We start from the raw sequence: 14,458 nt of genomic DNA on the forward strand, positions 1-14,458 counted from the left end.
GAAGACAATCTGCTTTATAATCCCCGCTCAATTATAACAATTTAGTGCAAATATAAGGAGAGTAGCAGCAGCTAAATAAGAAATGCTGTTTCTTTTTTTTTTTTCCTGCCTGTAGGAAAGGAAGAGATCATCGTAAGAAAAACGTAATGTACTGTAAGACATCTCCCTTTGCATCTCCTCTGATCTTCTGCCTTGTTTTTTAAGAGACCGGAAGGGGAAAGCAAATAGTCCCTTTAGATCTGTTAGCTTCAAAAGAAGAGTAAAAAGAAAGGTACTAGCAGTGAGAGTGGTCGGAACAACAAATGTAAGGAACAATGGGTGTAATTATTTTTATTTTTCTTAAGAGGCGAACATACTGGAACTCCTTCGCTCACACAAAATGTTCATTTAACATGACCCAGGGGAAATACCAGTTCTTACACTTAGGGGAATCAAGGTCTTTTATACGCACTCTATAGAAATATATCCTTCAGTATCTTGGACTTAGCAGGAGACTTACGTCTCTTCTGGGGAATTTGGGGTTGGTGGGATTTTTTGCTTTGGTTTGTCTTTTTTTTTTTTTTCCTGCTAAAGAAAAGATGCCCTGAGGTAGAGTTTCTGTAAAACACTTTTCCCTCACACACTAGGAATATTTAGGAAGAAGTATAAAAAGCCTTTCTGTATGTATAATTTATACGTTTATGTATACATGTATGGAACTCCCACAGATCAGAGTGTGACTTTGCTCTTACCGGATGCAAATCTGTGTACTCAGGCTTCCCACTGGGCAAATCTCCTGAAAGGGCTCAAATGTTTGATTTCTCAAGGTTGTGTGTGGGAAATTTTTCACAGTCTCTTTCTGCCTCTCTCGTCTTTTATCTAAGTTCAGGGTCTTCACTGTGCTGACCCTTTAATCTCAAGTACAGTATCTTTGTCTCATGAGGTAGACAGTATTGTATGATGGCCAGAAGATCTGTAATTTAGATAACATGAATTATTTGAGTATGCATTTTTATTAGATTCGGTCAAAGTTGATTTAGGTTTTTTATCAGTTTTAAGCTGGAGATGAGTAGCCAGACTTCAGACCTCAAGTCATTTAGTATTCTTGTCTGTCCTTCAGTGGAGAAAAGTGAGAATTGAAGTGGAAAGTTCTGTGCAGGACCATATCTATAAAATCCATTGGTACTTGAGAAGAAATGTAACAGTGGTTTCTATGACTGGAATATAGAGAGTGATGAAGGGTTTTCTAAATTTCCATGTTACTGCTTCCTGAATTGCAGTTTTGGACTTTGATAAAGATGGCAAGTCTGTAGGCTGTAAAACACCCTGGTAGTCTGAAATCTGGTAATGCATGGTTAATTAAAAATACAAATAAATAGAGAAGACCAGGTCTTGTTTTACACTACTCCAGAGCTGTCTTTACTTCGGTACAGTGGTATAAACACCATTACATGTGTCAGGGAGGAATTGATAAATTCAGACAAACTTGTTTATTGTCCCTTAAATGTTAGCTGTGTGCCCAGAGGCGGAGAGCAAATACGAATTTTGGAGAAAATGCAGTGAATCCACCTCAATGGACAACAGGCTGCCACACAACCCCTTTTGAACTGAGGAGATCTATGCAATGGCAGTTTAATTTGTACTGTCTTACTTGGGACTTTGAGATGTGCCTAGTAGGACAGGACTTGGACATTAACAACAGAATTAACTAGGGGAGGACAACGGGCGGGTGAGAACGGGAGTCGTCAGGATGAGTTGAAAAGTTGTTGATGGGCCCGTGTATGTCCACAGTGGCTTATTTGCTGGTCTCTGACTGGTGAAGAGCAGTGAGGAATTCTGAATGTCCAAATCATAGAATCATTTAGGTTGGAAAAGACCTTTAAGATCATTGAGTCCAACTGTAAACCAATCACTGCTAAGTCCACCACTAAACTATGTCACTCAGCACCACATCTGCACGTCTTTTAAATACGTCATGGGATGATTACTCCACAGCTGCCGTGGACACTGTGTTCCAATGCTTGACAACTCTTCTAGGCAAGAAATTTTTCCTAATGTCCAATCTAAACCTCCCCTGGTGCAACATGAGGCTGTTTCTTCTTGTCCCATCACTTAGTACGTGGGAGAAGAGACTGACCCCCACCTCGCTACAACCTCCTTTCAAGTAGTTGTAGAGAGTGATAAGGTCTCCCCTCAGCCTCCTTTTCTCCAGGATAAAAAAAAAACCACTTCCCTCAGCTACTCCTCATAAGACTTGTTCTCTAGACCCTTCACCAGCTTCGTTGCCCTTCTCTAGACATGCCCCAGCACCTCAATGTCCTTCTTGTAGGGTCCCAAAACTGGACACTATATTTGAGCTGTGGCCTCACCAGAAGATGAGAAAGAGAAATGAAAAGAGCCAAATCTGGGCAGTGGAGAGATGAGGAGGAAGAGTAGATCTTTAGGTGTTAACTTGGTCCATAATGTTTTAAATATAACGTTGACGGTGTCTGCGTGTGATGTTTTGGGTTTAGTACCTGTGCTCCCTTGTAAAGGGATAGATGGAGTGAAAATGGCAGAGTGCCTGCCTTCCAGAGCGAGTTTTCGTTGTATTTTCCTCAACCAGCGTGATACAAGTGGATAATTTTATCAAACCCAGTACCAAAAAAATTCAGCCTGAAATGGACATTTGGCTGGACAAGTTTACAGGTCTGTCTTCTGAGACCTTCTCAAGGCTGGGTTTGCCATGTGAGTTGGCTGTAGTGTTGAGCTCTCTACTGCTCTTGTGAAAGATGACCAAGAGCTGGACCTGGCTGGAATAAAACAGGCTGTGTGAGATTAAGTTCATCCAGCTCTCACTAAAAACACTGGCCAGTGAATGTATGACTGAGGCAGAGCTTTCAAAAGAAAGTCAGTCCTTTCTTAATCAGTTAAGTGATTATCCAGCTTGAGTTACTAGAAATACTAATGCTGTGTTTGTTTTCCATTTTCTTTCTCTTGTGTTATTTGGCGTGTTTGATTCTCTTTATTTACTGTGGTCTCAATGTCTGTATATATAACAGGATTTCTTAGATTTATTTTCAAGTTGTGCAATAAATAATTCATCTTAAATATAACTTGATGATAGGTGCTACAAATAAATTGAACTCGAGTGATTTTAGTAATTGTGGGCCACAGAGAAGAAAAGGAAGTGTATTTTTGTATTTTGTTATGTTCTCTGAAAGGAGCAGAAGCATAATGTCTATTATTAATCATCTAATGCATTTCCATTGATTTTTCTTTTTAATAGAAAATGAAAGTAAAAGCAATTCAAAACCTATAATAATGTTAGAAAAAAAGGGGAAAATTGTGAAAGATTCCCTAGACTGACTGCATAACATAGAAGCACTCAGATTGCGGTTATTCTCTGGCCAAAGTAAATTTGAAACATAAAAAATCATATTTTGCCTTTCTAGCCAGGCAGCGTATGAACCACTTGCAATAAGGAAACAGTTGCATTAAAATAAACGTGGTGGTAGACATTAATGTATCAAGCCCATGTTCTGCAGTCGGTATGTGGGTGGGAGGAGGAATGGACTTTACAGTGATATATTTCTCTCCTGCTTCTCTTTAAACAGAGGGCAGTCTTGGAAGAATTAAAACATCAAGTCACAGAGCTTGGCAAAGTTGACATGTACAACACAATTCTTTCAGTGATTTAAATCACGTATTCCCAACCAAATAATCAATAACCTCATCCATAAGTATCAAAGAAAAATTGTACTGTAAGAAGTTATTTTAAAATGGAACGGAGGTGAATCAGCCTGCACTGATTTTACTGGTTTTAATATGCAGCCCTGGACATATTTAATCCCCTTCAGAAAAAAATGCTCCGTATTCATGCTCTGGTGTTGACTGAGAGGCTCTGAGCCGTGAAGAGTGAAGGGCATGGGAGGGGTATGTGCCTCTGGTACAGACCTTGTGTACAGACCTCTTCATCCCTTTCCGTGAAGGACAATGACACGTAGCTCTGGTTGGCCCAGACACGTGTACATGGGGTTTGCTGCCCCAGCGGGGACATGGCTCTGGCTGTCCTGGAGGTCACCTCCCGCTGTACTGTCCATCAGAAAGCCACACCTGGAACTTTCTTCTCAGACTTTTATAGCTAGATTAACTTGTCTTCTTCCCCACCTATATTTCTTATTGTGGGAAGGCTGCGGAGAGAAATCAACCCAAAGAGCAGCTATAACATGGACCTTTGCCTTGAGAGGAATCTTGAAAGTTCTGCATGCTTTTTTTTCTTCTCTTCTAATTCTATCCCAAACTCCTCCTCTTTCCCCTGTTACAGTCTCTTCTCCAAGCTAATGCTCCATACCCAACTTTGCTACCCGATTCTTCTCTGACCCCTTTCCATGCAAATAACTTCACCTTTCCTTTATCTTTTCAGTTGGTATTTACCATCTTTATTGCTTCCCAACCTCATCTCAGACTCCTCTTGTTTGTTTAGGGAGCATGCTCTGTGTTTGTTCAGCACTCTGTTTGCTCGGTTGCATTTGTCGGCCCTTTAGCACTGCTGTCAGCGTCATTAATAATGACAGAATGGGAAACTGGTGATCTCAGAGCCAGTTTCCCTGCTGTGTAACTCCTTGTTCCAGCTCTTCCTCAGTTATTTTTACTAGATTTGTGTTTGTGATGTCTTCCCTGGCATAATTTGTTCTTTTTCTCAGAGTTACTTTTAATGGTTATCTTAGGTTTACTTCTGTAAGTCCAAACTTTAGACGCACTCTACTTCATTGCAGGGAGTGCTGCTGCATCCGAGGGCAGGGGGCACGGTGGTGAGTTTAAGCATATACTCTTGTTGTTACAGAATCATGGCCTTAGACTAAAACCTGTTTCTCCACAAAGCCTTACCTCATGTCTTCTATTATGTCTGCTTCTGGTCTCGTCTATAATTAGGAGTTGCGTTAACATACCAAGAATATCGTAAATATTCCACCTGGGATTTTGGAGAAACTGGCTGTAAGGATGAAAGAGCATCAATACAGAAAATAAATGGGGACATCATGAGTTATGAGATTGTGCTTATAAGAAGTCAGCAAGTCTGGATCCTTAAAGTTATTTTCTTCTTTTTTTTCTTACATCCCTAAACGTTTTCGCTTATCATTAAGAGATACGTGTAATAAATGATATGTTGTCTTGTTACATTGAAGGGTACTGAGAATAATTATGCAACACAAAATTAGAATTTTTCTGAACAATGAGAAGGCAAACAGTTACATTAAAATAATTCCCTTGACTTTACCTGCTGGTGTTGATCTTTCACACATTCTTAGAATTTGAAGCCAGAGAAGACTATTACATCATCATGTCCGCACCTCTTGGCCATCAGACTTCTTGTCTAGCCTCATAGGTCGTCCCAGTGTTCCAGTACTAAGTCCAGTCCTTTGGTGTGCATTACCGCATAGCTTTAGTTTTAGTGTTTGACCTGAGTGTACGCTCCTGGAATTATCAGTCATTGTTTTCACGTGTTCTAATGACATTTAATTCCAGGGGTTTGAAACCACTAATTTAGGTTTCCCAAATTGAAGTGCCGTGATACAATATAATTTTACCGGTTGGTAGTTGATATTCTCACTCTTCAGCTTTTTACCCTGTGGAAACTGTTGAAATGCATTTTTAAAGGAGAATTGATTATAACTTCGGTAAAATAATATGATTACCAAGTCTGTCTGTAATTGGATTCGTACTCAAGAGGAACTATATTTATGTTATCTTTCCTTATAGGATGCAGTAAGGTGCCTGTAATATTTATTTCTCAATGCACTCCTTTTGTTAGAACTGTCAGTAGTGCTCTTAAGACAGGCATGCGCCTGCTGAGAGCCCTTGAGTTCCCTAATTAGATGCTGACACGCTTCTTTGGTGGTGATGTAACGTCATCTACAGATGCGTTCAGTGCCTCTGCAGTTTGACAGCATACAAGCATTGATTTCACCACGTAAAAGCTTGTAGAAGTGTCTGCTGTTTACTGTTAATTTAAGTTAAATGTAGTTAAAGAATATAGCTTCCATATGCTTCTGCATGCCATATGCTGAGACGATGGCACACAGGCATACTGTTGTGGGTGTAAACATGAAACCAGCAGACAGGCACTGTTGTACCGAATATCCCGCTAGCTACTGTTCGGTAACCCAACAGGACCCCGTACCAGCCGAAAGGGGAATTTCCTCCCCAAACTGCACACTTATGCCTCGAAGCAAAGCACTTGCATCGGCAGCTTTTTTGATTGCTCATATTAATTGCTAACTTTTCTTGGCACCTTAATTGGGTGTATCCACACTGTCTGTTAAGCAATTCCAGCCCTGCCTTGAAAACAAGATACTTTCTTTAAGCATTTTCTACCTAGTTATCTTTCAGTTTAATTCATGGTCTTGTTTTTATTGTTGCAAGAGAAGGTGTACCTTTTTTTATGTGTGCCAGCTGTTGTTTTATATCAACAGAACTGCATTAAATTGTCCCGCATCTTGGCCCCAAGTGTTTAATTCCAGTTTGGTGGCGTTGACTGGTGGTAATAAGAAAGAATAGTGGGAGTTCAAAAGGAAATCCTGCATTCCCCCTCTTTGTGGGAACCAATATTATAATTTGAAACCCTTTATCTGGCAGCATCATGCTGTTAGCTGTTTCTGTTCATATGTTTGTGTCCATTTAAAATGGCGCAGAGGTGTTAGAAATCAAGCATTAGATCTAGGATGGATTTGTCGTTGCTATGTGATTTTTTTTCTCGGTGCATAGGGTTGCAAATGGACTGCATTTGCCCTCCGGTGGTATCCCACTTTAAAAACCCAATGAGATGCTGGCACAGCAGAAATGGCTTTGCGGTATGGGTTTATTTAAAACCATTGTGACAGAACTCAGGATTATGGGGGAATATTTTTTGTGCAACATAACCCACACATGAGCCGAACCAATCAGTAGTTCAAAACCTCCAAGGGTAAATAATTTTACTAACTTTCCTGCAGGTCTGCTGAAATCAAATTTGTCTTATTCTATTTCCAGAAGTGCCTGTACTGAAAATATTTTTCTCTTAAAAGTTAAAGCTAATTAAACTGGGAAATAAGTATGCAGCAGGCAGAAATGAGGTGAGTAGTTCCCAAACAAACCACTAGAGTGGATCGGTCAGCTCTGCTGCTTCCTGCCTGGCCCTTCTGAATCCATTCAAATGCCCTAATGGGCTTTTGGTTTGTTGTTTAATTTATTTTAGCAGTTCATGCTCCTCACCTCAAGCATAGTTGTAGCAGAAATTGTGCCATTCCTTGTGACTGACATGCTGTAAAGATCAGGCCATTAAGCTCAGGCTTTTGAAGATAATTCAGCTCAAACTGAAGAAGTCATGTATTGGCATCGTCTTTGAAGGTGTTTGCAGACTCTGAGTGGAAATGAATTGCCTCCTAATATGACTGAAATGCTCTGTACTGTTTAGTCCAGTCCAAGGAGGTGTGGAGTTTTGATGTCTGGGGGTACCAGAAGTTCATGGCTGGCATTTGATTTTGTGCAGGTAAAACAAGAAGTGCCTGGTGTCCCAGCAAAGTGATGCAGCTGCCAGTTGGGTTACCAAAGAGGTGCTCACCTGGGCCCACCACCTTAGTAATAACCAACACTGTTGGCATTGATAAGTGTTAAAGTCCAGGAGAGTGGGAAGCGAGCGTAAGGTTTGCTCTCTAGGCAGTATTTTAGGCATTGAAAAAAGCTTTTTGAATTCCTTGCTCTTTGGCCACTGCCTTCTCTTCTTGCTGACACTGAGGCTTCTTGCTCTGTCAGGAATAATCGGATTGAGTTACCAGGATCTACACTTACCAAAAATTCATAAAATAGATAAGAGAAGAAATTTTCAATCACCTGTCTGTCCCTGACCACCTCATCACAGGAGATCCCCCTCCTCTCATTCTTTAGGTCTTACGTCTCTTACTAGACTAACCGTTATATTTTCCTCTTTTCAACTCCTTCTTGTCTCCAAGCTTATACATGTATAATCCACTATATTGCTTGTTGTTATAATTTAACTTTCCTCTACCCTTGTTTATTATTGCCACTAATTTCTTTAAGCTCCATGTTGTCTGTCAAGTATTTGCCCTGATCTCATACATTCTTATATATCCATCGCTTTTAGCACCTAAATAGGCTCAGCAAACTCAGTGAATTATTTGTATGTTTAAAATTAAGGACATTTGTGCAGAAGATTGGGCCATTAGGTAATAACTCATTGCAGCATGAAGCGTCTGGTTTAACATCGATATTTAGAAGTTCCATCACTTGTGTTGCCACTAATAAATGTCAGGAATGAATTGTGGTCTTCTGTCAGATAGTAGTAAACATTGCAACATGCTGCTTTATTATGCCGTGGCAAATATTGCTTCACGGGGCTGGCGGTGTAGGGTTCTTGTTCGCTTCCCTGCGGATGCCAGCGGTTGCAGTGATGCTGAGAAGGTGGTTTGCGTACACCTGGCCGTGCTTCACATGGACATACTCGTGTTGTCAAATCGTCAGTGTCCTTGGTGAGGGCAAAGAGGCTACACAGACCTTGGGTATCGGTTTCTTCCTTGTTTAACCTTCCTGAAGAGGGCGATTGCCCTGCTTTCCTGTACAGAGTGGTGACCTCTGTCCTTGCGCTGTCATAATTGAGAAGGGGAATGTCTCCGAGTTTCTGACTGCTGGAGTTGGGAGATAGGAAGGGTCATAAGGATTGAAAGTGAAAGGCAGGGATCAGCAATTTAGAGGTAGTTATTAATATGCTGATTTACTGTCACTTGAGTCTAAAGAGACTTATAACAATTGCTTGCCTTTTACACACTCTTCAAAATGCTGATTTTTTTTTCCTTAGAAGTCTAATTACATTTTAATAGGATACATTTTTATTTCCAGGTGGTTGCCAACTCATCCCTTGCTCCTGTACAGTACTGTGGTTAAAAACCAAAAACTCATGCAAAGTTGCACCCCAGTAAATTCTTTAACTGTAAGAAAACAGGGAGTTATTCTTCCCCTTTTCTTCATACGCTCATAGTTACATTAAGTGCTGGCAACAAGGAAAAATATATGCAGTCTCAAAAACCTGAATTATTTAAGAATCTCCCTAAAATAATACCACAGATTGTTGAAGTTAAATAATAAAATCTGTATTAAATAATTTCATCTTCTGTAGCTTTATGATACGTCTGGGCTTGCCTGAAATCAGAGAGCCTGACATGACTGAACTCTGGGGGCCAAATTCAATTCCTAACTCTGTCCCTGACTTTATTACTTTAATCAAGTCACGACCTATCTTTGCTTTGGTTAACCTACAAGGCAGGATATAAATAGTCTATAATCTTGGAGATTTTGTGAGAATTAATTATTATTAATGAAATGAAAGGTTCCATGATGTGCAAGCTATTTTTATTTATTATAATTACTTATTATTAATTCACTGAAATTTTAGCAGATTTTATTCTAAGCTTCCTGTGACTCAGATTATACATTAATACTTTTGTTCTCCATCAGGGCTGGCTATGCAGTGCCATTATCCACCCTGAAAAATTAATTATTACAGTCCAAAAAAGTACAAGGATGTTGAAGGAAAAAGGTGTTGACCTAGAATAAAACGGGGGCGTGGTGTGGGGGAAATGAGTGCATCTGAGTCCTAGGCTGTGCTTTTGCAAACCCCTTTGACTTGCCTGCCCCCAAAAGCAGCTAAATTGAAATTGCGAGACCTCAGCCCCAGCCCAGCCCTGTGCCTCTTGTTCCCTGTTGCCTTAGAGACCCGATAAAGCTTTGGGCAGAGGACCAGAGAAATGCATCGCGTTTGAATGTGGGCTGCAGCCTTGATGGCGCTCTGTGTGAAGGTGAAGCTTGGTACGTGCGTAGGGGCTCTGCCTGTGCCCATGTGCAACGGCACTTCGGGTCAGATGGAGCTCGTCAGAGTGACACTGTCCTGAGCCAGGAGTGAGAGAGCAGGTTTTTGTGCTTTTTTCTGTTAATGGCTCCACTCAGTAGTGCTCTTATAGCAAGCTCTCACGCACCATAAAAGCAGTCTTCTGGTGAAGCGCAGTCACTGCAGCCCCTTTCTGTCATGGCTGCAAGCTGAACGTTTGTGCCCCTTCTCCTCAACATCTCCGTTTATGCAAGAGATTCAAAGGTACAGATGGCCAGAGAGCAGGAGAGTATAAGTGTTTAGGGAACTTGGTTTGGAGGGGACAGACCCGATGTTTATGCTGTGCTGCAAGAAGCATTTAGCTGTGGCTTCTGCTGCTCAGAGCAGAGGTCGCCACTCGCTGTGGGAAAGCTGGTCAGACCATTGTTACCTCCGTGCAAAATATGGAAAAGATGGCAGTTTTGGAGAAGGAAGCTTATTTTAATGTTTTTTATATCTTTTTTACCACTTTGAAGCAGTTTCAGTTCCACAGGTAGTGTGCACATCACAGCTTGGGAATCCTGGCCTTGACCAATAGGCTTTATGGCACCTAGCTGCAGTATTGCATCTTTTCTTGTTTGGTTGTACAGTGTAGCATTGGTTAAACCGTTGTCCCAGCTCTGAAAATGTCTGCCTCCTTGAGAATATTGAATTTATATCATCATTTAGATAACACACTGCTCAAATAAGAATGTGTCTTTATGGTTTTGTGAAGCTTCTAGCGCATCTTTGAGTGACGCGTGAATAACAACCTAAAAATAAATCAGCTTTATCCTATTAACCCAGGAGAGTGAATCTCGTGTAGAACACAAGTACTGACTGCATAAAGGGTGATACAATCTATATAACAATATACAGATTTCTGTACCTTTACTTTTCAGCTGTTACGTGCCTGTCGGAGCACAACGACTCTGCCGATGTTGGTGACTGCGTGCGGTGGGCAGGAGCTATGCCGTCCCTTGTACAGGAGTGCCTTGTTCCCTGCAAAGATGACTGCACGTTTACTCCCTGGTCTAAATTTACAGCGTGCTCATCTGACTGTGAATCAACCAGAAGTAGGAGACGGTCACTCACAGGTATAATCTTTTATAATACTTTTCTGACGGCAATACTTGTGAATAATGTTTGCTGGATGTTGGTGGACTGATGTTGGGGTTTAGGGAAAATCCGGGGAGAACAGTAATCATCCTTGATTGATTTTTGATCTGATACTGATCGTTGCCGTCACACACATTTTTGTATGAGAATAGTGCAGAAAAACTGGGTGGTGGAAAACCATTTTTAGACAGAAACCAAATAAAACAATGGCTGTGCATTGTGCAAGTTTATCTGGGAAGCATGCAGCAAATAACATATACACGAGGAAAAATCAGTGGGATTTTCTGTTTAAGACTTGAAATCTGGATGAAGTTTAAAACTGAGAGCTTTGTGCTCAGCAGCATCCAGTAGTTCAACAGAACAAATTAATACCCTGACTAAAGAAAATGCGGTATCGTTTAAATAGTTGTGTTTGATCTTTTATAAGTATTCATTAACCACTCGAGTTCAAGCCATTTTATAGAGCAGTCTCCCAAGCTCGCTGTTGTTATTACGTTCTTCGAAAGCCGGCCAAAGTGAAAAGCTTTAAAGCTCTCTCTATAGCTTTAATAGTTTGGAGCTGCTTGTTTTGTTAGGAGTTGTCTTCCTCCACCCCTCCACACACACATCGCTGAATCCAGTCAGAATGAGTTGTACTGTTGTCAGAAGGTTTACAATAATTTTACTGTTATTGTTGTCCTGAACACTCACATCTTCTCATATTTCTGTGTTGTGTTTGAGACCTGTAGCGTAGCTGGCTTGAGTTTGCTCTGATAATAGAGGTGAAACTTCAAAGGCTTCTACTACGGAGTAGAATACTAATGTTGCTGGAAAAATATCTGCTGCGATAATGCCTGGGAGCTGAATAGCAGCAAAGTATGGTGGCTACCACTGCTGCTTTCTTCTAGACTCACTTGTACCTGGCTGCGTGGCTATCTTGTTAATCAGTTACTGCTGAAATGATCCAAGTTTTTAGTAACTAGTAATTACAGTGTACAGACATAACGGCTTCAAGCTGCCATTCGTCAGTATGGCTCATTAAAGGATAAAGATTTTGCTTTTACATAAAAATCATTATTATACAATGCTCTATTGTTTCTGCCAAAGAACGTATTCTAAAATGTTCTCCATTTCAATGGCTCTGTGTTTATAGCAGTAGAAATCCTCTATCCCTATCAGAATAACAGGTGCCTGATGTTAGAGAAAATGTGCGAGTACTTACTTGTAGGTAGTTTTAAATCTGAATTTTCCCAGTGAACATCTGTGGTAGTTACAAAACAGTACGGTCCTACCCATCGCCTTTCTTACTCCACTCTACGTCAGACATAGATCCATTCAAGTAAGGGAACCAGAAGTGGTTTCTCACATTCAGGTTTTCATGGCTTGTCTCCTCACCCACACTGCATTTGTGACCAGACACCACCAGCCTCTCCCATGGGATCTCGCTGGATTCTCTCCTCCCTGCTGGGAAGGAGCTCATGGTCTCAGTCTCCTCACAGCAAAGGTGTCCTGAAAACCAAATGCTGAGCATTCAGCAGGTGTCCCAGGCGGTGCTGGGGTGGGGACAGCGTAAAACCACAGAGAGCCGTGAGGAAGGACTGTATCAGACATCGGTTTTGGTTTTCCTCTCCCATGGGATCTCGCTGGATTCTCTCCTCCCTGCTGGGAAGGAGCTCATGGTCTCAGTCTCCTCACAGCAAAGGTGTCCTGAAAACCAAATGCTGAGCATTCAGCAGGTGTCCCAGGCGGTGCTGGGGTGGGGACAGCGTAAAACCACAGAGAGCCGTGAGGAAGGACTGTATCAGACATCGGTTTTGGTTTTAGCACAGTTCTAAATGGGAAGTCGATGAGATTAACATTTGACCTGTCTTTGCATAAAAGTTCATGAAAGTTGGGAGGTGGCCAGAAGTCTTGGAAAAATCTCATCCATGTGAACTGAGTCCAAAGATTTAAGAAATGTGTTTGAGGAGTCCTTCATGCTGTTAAGACTCCTTTATCCATTTGTATTTCACCTTTCTGTAAGTGTGCATGAGTTGTACCTCCTTGTTCAACGCTCTGTGTGTCTGTGCTCAAGTGAATGCCTTGGCTTCAGAACAGGAGTTCATTAACGATGTCATTTAGTGGGAATCTGCTAATTGTTTGCTAAGTATTTGCTTGCCTCCTACTCAGTTTTTAATGGTATTATTCATTTCACTTTGTATGTAATCATAGACTCTACATATAAAATTAGTCATTACTTAAGAAGCGAAAGACTTATTACAGAACATAACAAAATTCAAAGTCATTATAGTGAAAATACGGTTTTTAGGTAAGTCTTCAGTCCCTTAATACAGTCAGTTAATTCATGGTACTATGTATACAAAGCATTTTCTGTAAGAAGGTGTATTTTTAATGTTTTGTATAATTTTGATATATTGTCTGTACTACCTGATAATATTTAATGTATATAATATTTGTTTGTGTTCAGAAATACAACTTTAAAAAGAAAACACTACTTAATTGTAGGATTTATGTTGCTGAAAATGTTGGAGATGGTATTTTTAATAGTAATTTTTAAAGCAGTCTATGATAAAAATACCACCATCACTAATTCTAAAACTACTCCTTTATGGAGACTATGGGATGAATGTCACTTTTGCCCTCCAAATAGGGCTTTCATAACAACTTCATCAGAGGGAAGATTCCTACCAAGCTAATGGCAGGGCCAGTTGGAAAAAAGTGTCACAAAAGTGTGAGATTATTAGCATCCTCGCCTGTGTCTGATGTGCATCTTTATAATGATGGCAAAACATGGGCAGGTCCCAAATCCCCATGTTTACTAATCCAATGCAGAACATAGAGCCGTACGTATACACTGAGTCTGTGGCTCCTGTCAGCTCGTCAAACATAAAATGCTGGAAATGCCACTAGAGAGCTCCCAATCTATTTAAAGCCTTTTAAAAGTCTTCCCTTGAAGTGTGTGGAGTTGTACCTCTTACACTGTACCTGAATTCGCTCATAAATATAAATATAGACATATATATGAAATATAAAGACGTTGGCACTATTCGATCTCTTTGTGTTTATTATCCCCTTGTGCTGGCAAACTTTACCTTTCCCAGAACTCTGAAAATACAATTTTGAAAGAGCTGGGGCTGGAAAGACAGTGATACGAAGGGTCTGCAGTTGGTGCCTTTCTCTTTGGAGGTAGATGTTTGTGTGCAAACAGGTATTGATGGCAGCCAGCTTGTATTCCTTCTGATGTGTGGTGAAATGATGATTTGTTCCAGACTAGAAAGAGTTATATAAGGGTTATAAAACTTATTTTTTGGTATTAGTATCTTATTTGTGTGCAATACCAAAGAGAAAACATTTCTTTTGGGATTAAAACTTTAAAAACTTTTTAGAGCAGTATTTTTAGCGGGTCCAAGATCCCCAAGGAACATTTTGAAGATGGGTTAGAGATGTGGTTTGTTAGCGAAGAGGAATTCTACCCTTCTGTGCGGATGCCAAATGCAAAGGCAT

The 14,458-nt window shown here is 40.6% G+C and overlaps 1 protein-coding gene across 1 annotated transcript in view; it reads left to right on the plus strand.

Moving 5' to 3' along the window:
• The window catches only part of LOC104498431 (thrombospondin type-1 domain-containing protein 7B-like), a gene marked incomplete at its 3' end in the record, with an annotated part of 167,474 nt that overhangs the window by 151,697 nt on the left and 1,319 nt on the right, over positions 1-14,458 (plus strand). Inside the window, exon 12 of the mRNA XM_010141808.1 lies at positions 10,759-10,953. Within this exon, the coding sequence (XP_010140110.1) occupies positions 10,759-10,953 (195 nt within the window). The remainder of the gene's footprint in view (positions 1-10,758; positions 10,954-14,458) is intronic.

This window comes from Buceros rhinoceros, unplaced genomic scaffold (assembly GCF_000710305.1).
Source record: "Buceros rhinoceros silvestris isolate BGI_N320 unplaced genomic scaffold, ASM71030v1 scaffold1908, whole genome shotgun sequence".
NCBI lineage: Eukaryota > Metazoa > Chordata > Aves > Bucerotiformes > Bucerotidae > Buceros > Buceros rhinoceros.